The 9,245-nt window shown below is 27.5% G+C and overlaps 1 protein-coding gene across 1 annotated transcript; it reads right to left on the bottom strand.

The window, feature by feature from the left end:
- Positions 1-6,729: 6,729 nt before the first annotated feature.
- LOC135133747 (uncharacterized) lies at positions 6,730-7,549 on the bottom strand. The gene is made up of 2 exons (XM_064062239.1): positions 7,188-7,549; positions 6,730-7,142 (listed from the first exon to the last, which is right to left on the bottom strand). Exons 1-2 carry the CDS (start codon positions 7,469-7,471, stop codon positions 6,923-6,925), a joined length of 504 nt encoding a protein of 167 aa, XP_063918309.1. The 5' UTR covers positions 7,472-7,549; the 3' UTR covers positions 6,730-6,922.
- Positions 7,550-9,245: the final 1,696 nt, after the last annotated feature.

Genomic DNA, 9,245 nt, shown 5'->3' with positions numbered 1-9,245 from the left:
TAAAACACATTTACAATTGTAAATTTTTGTTAGGAAATAAGGATTTTGCATTACATTCCGCTCCTTTGTCTCTCGACGATTAAAAAAAATCGTCACAATTGAGTGGGCGGGTGCGCGGGGCTTATATTTTGCCCCTTTTTCTTAATATACAGTCGCCTTTTCAGAACAAGAAACTTAAAACATTTTTAAAATGGTAAATTTGTATACGGAAATATCGATTTTGCAATTACACTCCGCCCCTCGGTCTGTCAACAAATGAAAAATTCATCACGATTGAGATCGAGACGGGTGGGTGGGGCTTCTCTTTTGGTTTTCTTTTTTAATTAATCCATTTAGTTTCCTTTGTTTAACACGATTACTTAAGAACAAATTTCACATGGTAATTTCTAGTAGAACAATTAGGAATTTACAACTAAGCTCCGCCCCTCAGCTTACAACGAATAAAAAAATTAATTAGAATTGAGATAGGACGGGTGGGCGGGGCTTATTTTTGCCTTTTTATTTCTTAATATAGATTGCCATCTTTTCACAGACACGTTTTAAGTTTCATATTGTGAAAAAGTCTACACATATTAAAACAAACAGGCAAAATATAAACCCGCCCACCCGCCCTATCTCAATTGTGATGATTTTTTTTATTCGCCTCTAACTAAGGGGGCGGAGCTTAACTGCAAAATACTGATTTCTTTACAAGAACTTAAAAACATGTTTTTGAGTATCGGGTTGTTCAAAAAATACTAAGTATATTAAGAAAAAAAATCCAAAATATAAACCCCGCCCTCCCACCCCATCTCAATTGTGATGATTTTTTGTATTCTTACAAACCTAAAACACGTTTAAAATGGTCAATTTTTGTAAGGAAATAAGGATTTTGCATTACATTCCGCTCCTTTGTCTATCGACGATTTAAAAAAAAATCGTCACAATTGAGATTGGGCGGGTGGGCGGGGCTTATATTTTGCCCCTTTTTCTTAAGATACAGTCGTCTTTTCAGAACAAGAAACTTAAAACATTTTTAAAATGGTAAATTTGTGTACGGAAATATCGATTTTGCAATTACGCTCCGCCCCTCGGTCTGTCAACAAATGAAAAATTCATCACTATTGAGATCGAGACGGATGGGTGGAGCTTCTCTTTTGATTTTTTTTTTAGTTAATATTTTTCTTTGTATAACACGATTACTTAAGAATATATTTCACATGGTAATTTCTCGTAGAAAAATAAGGATTTTATAATTAAGCTCCGCCCCTCGGCTTACGACGAATGAAAAAAATCACCAGAATTGGGATAGGGTGGGTGGGTGGGGCTTATATTTTGCCTTTTTTTATATACATAGCCATCTTTTCACAACAGGAAACTTAAAACATGGTTAAAATGAGGCTTATACAAGTTTTCTGTTTTAAACATGTTTTAAGTTTCATGTTATGAAAGAAAGTCTACAGTTTTACTATGTTGGCGAATAAATGTTGCTTAAATTTTAAAAAATAACGTAGTGCTGAACTTGTGTTTTATGAATCCGTGTTCTAGACATCGAGATTTTTAGAAAAAAAATCAAAATTGTTTACCAAATATTTCGAATTCTCAAGTTTCTGATATTTCAGTTTGAAGATTCTACAATATTTCGAGTTTTTTTTTTTAATTTTAGCGTTTACAGTTTTAAATTCTTCGATTTTTTAAATTTTAGATTTTTCGATATTTTAATTCTTCGATTTTACGATATTTTGATGTTTCAATCTCCCGATTTAACATTTTTTTAATATTTCAGGTTCTCGATTTTTGAAAAAAATTTCGTCTTTTCGAATTCTCGATTTTACAAGTTTTCGATTTCTTAATTGTTCAACATTTTGGACATTTTTTTGTTGTTGCAAGTTTTCGGTAAGTATTAAGTATTTTAATTTTTCCATTTTTAAAAATTTGGTGTTTTGATTTTTCGACTTTTCGGATTTTGATTTTTCGATTTTACGGTTTTTCAACTTTTCAGTTTTTGAATATTTTGATTTCTCGATTTATTGATATTTCGATATTACAGCTTTTTGAATCTTCGAAATTCGGTTTCTCAACTTTGGATTTCTCAATTTTTCGATATTTTATTTTTGGGATTTTTCAATTCATTCATTCAATTTTCCATTTTTCAGTTTCTCAATTTTTAAATTTCTCTATTTTCAAATTTTCTTTTCTCAATTTTCCAATATTTCAGTTTTGCTATTTTTCGATTTTTTGATTTTTCAAACTTTCGCTTCTTCAGATTTTCGATTTTACATTTTTCCATTTTCTTGATTTTTGAATTAACGGATATTACTATTTCTTTTAGACTTTATCAGATTTTTCAGTGTTTCAGTTTTGTAATTTTTCAGTTTTTCGATATTTCAGTTTTCGATTTCTCGACTTTTAGTTCTTAGATGTATCTGTCAATATTTCCAATATTTAAATTATAAATTTTTCAATTTTTTGATTTTTAAAATATTTGATTTTACAATTTTTCGATTAACTGATCGTTATAGAATTCAGTTTGGAGATTTTTCAATTTTCCGATATTTCCTCGTTTTTTTCGATTTCTCAGTTGTTTGAATTTTTAAATTTTACATTTTTCGTGTTTTTGATTTTACGGTTTTTGATTTTTTGATTTTACAATTTTGCAAATTTTTGATTATGATTTTTCTGTTTTCGGTTTTTCGTTTTCTAAAATTTAAGATTTTTGGATTTTTTGATGTTCTGACTTTTCGGTTTTTCAATTTTTTGATTTTTAAAATATGTATGTGATTTTTCAATTTCTCAGTTTCTCGTTTTTTTAACTTCCCATTTTTTTTATTTTTTCGATTTTAAGCTATTTCAGCTTCTCTATTTTAAGCCTTCTCGAATTTTTGATTTCTCGATTCCTCGATCTTTTCATCTTTCGGATTTTTCGATTTCTCGGATTTTCCAATTTTTCGGTTTTCAATTTTCCAATTTTTCGATGTTTCGATTAACCGATTTTTCGAGAATTAGTTTGGGGATTTTTTTAATTTTTCGATTTCTCGTTTTTTTTTATTTTTCAATTTTTAGTTTTTAAATTTTACATTTTTCGATTTTTCAAAATTTTGATTATGATTTTTCGGTTTTTGGGTTTTCAATTTTTCAATTTCTTAAATTTTGCATTTTACGATTTTTCAAAATTTTGATCATGATTTTTCAATTTCCCGATTTCTAGTTTTTTTTTATTCTTCAATGTTTAGTTTTTTAATTTTATATTCTTGGATTTTTCAAAATTTTGATTATGATTTTTCAATCTTCGGGTTTTCAATTTTTCGATTTCTTAAATTTTGCATTTTTCGATTTTTCAAAATTTTGATTATAATTTTTCAATTTTCCGGTTACACTTTTTTTTCTTATTTTTCTGTTTTTTGGTTTTTCAATTTTTAGTTTTGAAATTTTACATTTTACGATTTTTCAAATTTTTTATTATGATTTTTATGTTTTCGGTTTTTAATTTTTCGTTTTCTTAAATTTTATATTTTTCGATTTTCCGATTTTTCAATTTTTTGATTTTTAAAATATTAGATCTTTCGATTTTCCAATTTTTTGATATTTTGATTTTATAATTTTTGGAAAATTTTAGATGTTTCGGTTTTATAATTTTTCGATAATTAATTTTTGGGATTTTTGAGTTTCTCGATTTCTCGTTGTTTTAATTTCCCATTTTTTTCAAGTTTTCGATTTTGAGCTATTTCTATTTTTCGCTTTTAGGACTTCTCGAATTTTTGATTTCTCGATTTTAAATTTTTCGGTTTCTGATTTTCCAGTTTGTTAGTTTTTCAATTTTACGAGTTTTTAGATCTTACATTTTTTGATTTTTTGATTTTTCCAATTTTTTATTATCATTTTTCAGTTTTAAGTTTTGCATTTTTTTGATTTCTTATATTTTATATTTTTGATTTTTCAGTTTTTCGATTTTACGACTAGAGTTGACAAGTTTTCCAATTTTCAGTTGTTCAACATTTCAATTTTGGAAATTTTTCAGTTTGAGAATTTTTCAATTTTTCGATATTTTAATTTTTCGTTTTCTTAAATTTTAGATTTTTCGATGTTTTGCTGTTTTGACTTTTAGGTTTTACAATTGTTTGAAATTTAAAATAATTCATTTTTTTTCTCGATTTAAAATTTTTCGGTTTCTAGGATTTTTTAATTTTTCGAATAACCGATTTTTCGAGAATTTAGTTTGAGAAATTTTCAATGTCCAGATTTCTCGTTTTCTTTTATTTTTGATTTAAATTTTAGAATTTTCGATTTTTTGATGTTTTGACTCTTCGATTTTCCAATTTTTTGATATTTCAATTTTATGATTTTTCAATTTCCCAATTTTTCGAAATTTTTAGATGTTTCGATTTTACAATTTTTCGACTTGCCCATTTTTAGAGAATTTAGTTTAGGGATTTTTCAATTTCTCGATTTATCGTTTTATTTAATTTCTCATTTTTTTTTATTTTTCAATTTTGAGGTATTTCAATTTCTCTATTTTAAGACTTTTTGGTTTCTCGATTCCTCAGTCTTTTCAATTTTCGATTTCTCGATTTTCAGTTTTTCGGTTTCTCGGATTTTCAACTTTTCGGTTTTCAATTTTCCAATTTTTCGACGTTTCGAGTTTTCAATTTTTCGAGAATTCAGTTTGGGGATTTTTCAATTTCCCGATTTCTTTTTTTTTTATTTTACATTTTTAGATTTTACAATTTTTCAAATTTTTGATTACGATTTTTCGATTTTTGGTATTTCAATTTTTACGGTTTCTTAAATTTAATTTTTTTCAATTTTTCAGTTTTACGATTTTTTGGTGTTTCGACTTCCCAATTTTAGAATTTTTGTAAGTCCTCGATTTTTCGAATTTTCGATCCTTTTCATGTTTCGATTTCTCGATGTTTGAATTTTTCGATGTCGGTTTTTCGAAATTTCCAATTTTTCAATGGTTTTACGATTTTTTGGTGTTTCGATTTCCCGATTTTTCGACTTTTTGATTTCTCGAGTCAACAAGTTTTCGAATTTTTCAATTTTTCAATATTTTAATTTTCCTTGTACTAAAATTTTAGATTTTTCTATTTTTTGATGTCTTCACTTTTCGCTTCTTCAATTTTTTGACTTTTCAAATGTTTGATTTTTCGATTTTTCAATTTTTCGATGTTTCGATTGTATAATAATTTTCGATTTTCCAATTTTTCTGTGTCGAATTTATTTTTTCCCAATTTTTCGAGAATTCAGTTCAGAGGTTTTCCAATTTCTCGATTTTAAGACTTCTCTTGAATTTTTGATTTCTCGATTTTCAAGTTTTCAGTTTTTGGGATTTTCAACTTTCTGATTAACCGATTTTTCAAGAATTCAGTTTGGGGATTTTTCAATTTCCAATTTCTTCTTTTTTATTTTTTGATTTTTCAGTTTTTTGGTTTTTCAATTTTTCAATTATTGTTTCAGTGTTCGGTTTTTCATTTTCGAATTTTCTAATTTTCGATGGTTTTACGATTTTTTGGTGTTTCGTCTTAATAATAATAGGTTTATTTACGGCAAAAAAATCCTTCCCGATTGTCAAGATTTTTAGTATTTCAAGTTTAAGATTTTTTGAATTGTTGGTTTCTCGAGTTAACAAGTTTTCGAATTTTCAGTTGTTCAGTATTTCAATTTCAATTTGGAAACCGGAAAGTTTCCAAATTGAAATTTTTGATTGTACGATTTTTCAAATTTTTGGTTATCAGTTTTCGGTTTCTCATGTTTTCGATTTCTTAAATTTTATGATTTTTCGACTTTTTAAATTCTCAAGTTGACAAATTTTCGAATTTTCATTTGTTCAATATTACAATTTTGGAAAAAATTTTTGACTTTTCGGTTTTTTAATTTTTTGATTTTTAAAATATTTGATTTCTCGATTTCTCGATTTTTTCATCTTTCGATCTCTCGATTTTCAATTTATAGGTTTCTTGGATTTTCAACTTTTCGGTTTTCAATTTTCCAATTTTTTGACGTTTCGATTCTTAAATTTTCCGATTAAGCGATTTTTCGAGAATCCAGTTTGGGGACTTTTTAATTTTCCGATTCCTTTTTTATTGATTTTTCAGTGTTTTGATTATTAAATTTTACATTTTTCGATTTTACGACTTTTTTGTGTTTCTATTTCCCGATTTTCAAAATTTTTAATATTTCAATTTTTCGATTTTTCGACTCTGATTTCTCGAGTTAACAAATTTTCCAATTTTCATTTGTTAAACATTTTAATTTTAATTTTTCGTTTTCTAAAACTTTAGGTTTTTCCATTTTTTGATGGTTTGACTTTTAGGTTTCACAATTTTTTAATTTTTAAAATATAATTGATTTTTTGATTTGCTAATTTTTCGAAATTTTACGATGTTTCGATTTTATAATTTTTCGGTTTCTCGGATTTTCATATTTTTCGGTTTTTGATTTTCCAATTTTTCGACGTTTCGGTTTTCAATTTTTCGATTAACCGATTTTTTTGAGAATTCAGTTTTTCGAGTTTTTAAATCTTAAATTTCAATTTTGGAAATGTTTCAATTTTTCGATTTCTAAAGTGTTAGAATTTTCAGTTTTTTGATTTTCCAAAAGGTGATAAATATTATCACCAAAGAAATGTGACCGTCCATGACCTGACAAGCATCACCGCTCCCGTAAATACTTCAGACCAAATTTTTTACCAAAGAAAAAAAAGAAAAAGTTACTAGTGTTTGGTCCAAAATTTAAATTCGCAATGCCAGATGTAGTAATGTTTATTTGTGAGTTTGACGTCCAGAATTTGGACACAAAACCTGATTTGACGTTTTACGATTTGACAGTGAAAATGTATGTGAGAATGCGATGACAGATGAATTTTGGCTGCGGATCCGAAATGAGTGAATCTTCGATTAATGGCCGGACGAAACGCAGCACTGGACTCAGATTTAGGCTGAATTTAACTCAACAATAAGACGCTGAGGCGCAATTCTTCATCATGAGTCAACGTCACTGGTTTGAATTTGGCCTTGCTCAGAACTGGGTTCGCAAAGATACGATTCAGGCGGACCTGGTGCAGGGCCTTGTGGTAACTATTCTGCATTGCATCCAGTTCGTCCTTGACGGGCCGCTTCATTCGTTTCTTAACTTTTAGTGCTCTTAACCTACAAATTTCGGAACTAGGAGTCAGTAGATTTTGAAGGCTCTAGTTGTAGTTTACTCACTATGGTAAGTCTTTGGCTATTGAGCGGACGGGAGATAGGTGGGCTTTATCTGGTACAGATTTCTCGGAGAGGGAAGCTTCCTCTATAAGAATTCCACCAGATTTTGTCTCGTCTACGTGAATTTGGAAGCGCTTGGATGTGCGTGGACTAATGGAGTGAAAGTAGAAGGCCGCTGGGGATTTCCTCGGTGCAGGTGCTAGAAGTTCAGACGAAATTTTCCGGACGAAATTAAATTTGGCGTCTTTGGAGAAGGTGAAAGAGGATTTACGGCGAAGGTCTGACATATTCAAAATTTTGGACTGAAAATTTGCGAAGATTCACTCAAGAGACAGTCATAGAATGAGACAGTTCTCGGACGAAAATTCTACAGTGTTTTTAAATTTTGAAGGTTGCCTAGCAAGGGTGGTTTTGTTTTTGCAGGTTCAATAGGTTTTCGTAATGAACAGTTTTTAGAACTTTTCACATTTATTTTAACATTACATTCATATATTTATTTTAATTTATATGTAAGGGTTATCATAAGTTTTCAATTTCTCGATTTTCCAGTTTTTCGGTTTTTCAGTTTTTCAATTTTTTGAATTCTCGGATTTTTGATATTTTCATTCCTATATTTTTCAACTTTCAATTTTGGAACTTTTCAGTTAATCGATTCTTCAATTTTTCGAATTTTCAATTTTTTTAATTCTCGATTTTCAGATTTTCGATTTCTCAATTTTCCAATTTTTCAGTTTTACCATTTTTCGATTTTTTGATTCTTCAATTTTTCGATTTTCTCGATTTCTGTATTAATCGATTTTGTTATTTCTTAATTGTTCGTCTTTCGATGTTTGATTTCTCGATTTCTCAATTTTTCAAGGTTTCAGTTTTGGAATATTTCTATATTTCATTTTTTCGATTTATCAGTTTTTGAATTTTTCAATACTTCAATTTTTTTAATTTTAAGTTTTTCGATTAAAAATGTGTCGATTTTTCGATTTTAAGTCTTATAGAATTTTTGATTTTTTAGTTTTCCGATTTTTCAGTTTATCAATAATTTGATTTCTCGATTTATCGACATTCCAGTGTTTCAGTTTTTTGAATTCTCGGATTTTTGATATTTTCAATCCTATATTTTTCAACTTTCAATTTTGGAAATTTTCAGTTAATCGATTCTTCAATTTTCGAATTTTCAATTTTTTAAATTCTCGATTTTCATTTTTTAGATTTCTCAATTTTCCAATTTTCCAGTTTTACCATTTTTCGATTTTTTGATTCTTCAATTTTTCGATTTTCTCGATTTCTGTATTAATCGATTTTGTTATTTCTCAATTTTTCGTCTTTCGATGTTTGATTTCTCGACTTCTCGATTTCTCAATTTTTCAAGGTTTCAGTTTTGGAATATTTCAATTTTTCATTTTTTCGATTTATCAATTTTTGAATTTTTCGATACTTCGATTTTTTTAATTTTAGGTTTTTCAATTAAATGTGTCGATTTTTCAATTTTAAGTCTTATCGAATTTTTTGATTTTTCAGTTTTCCGATTTTTCAGTTTAGTTGATTTCTCGATTTGTCGATATTCCAATGTTTCAAGTTTTTGAATTCTCGGATTTTTGATATTTTCATTCCTATATTTTTCAACTTTCAATTTTGGAACTTTTCAGTTAATCGATTCTTCAATTTTCGAATTTTCAATTTTTTAAATTCTCGTTTTTCAGATTTTCGATTTCTCAATTTTCCAATTTTTCAGTTTTACCATTTTTCGATTTTTTGATTCTTCAATTTTTCGATTTTCTCGATTTCTGTATTAATCGATTTTGTTATTTCTCAATTTTTCGTCTTTCGATGTTTGATTTCTCGACTTCTCGATTTCTCAATTTTTCAATGTTTCAGTTTTGGAATATTTCAATTTTTCATTTTTTCGATTTATCAATTTTTGTATTTCTCAATACTTCGATTTTTTTAATTTTAGGTTTTTCAATTAAATGTGTCGATTTTTCAATTTTAAGTCTTATCGAATTTTTTGATTTTTCAGTTTTCCGATTTTTCAGTTTAGTTGATTTCTCGATTTGTCGATATTCC

Source organism: Zophobas morio, unplaced genomic scaffold (assembly GCF_036711695.1).
Source record: "Zophobas morio isolate AGI-343-1 ecotype UQ-CSIRO unplaced genomic scaffold, CSIRO_AGI_Zmor_V1 ptg000022l, whole genome shotgun sequence".
NCBI lineage: Eukaryota > Metazoa > Arthropoda > Insecta > Coleoptera > Tenebrionidae > Zophobas > Zophobas morio.
This window is presented reverse-complemented; position numbering and strand designations above follow the sequence as displayed.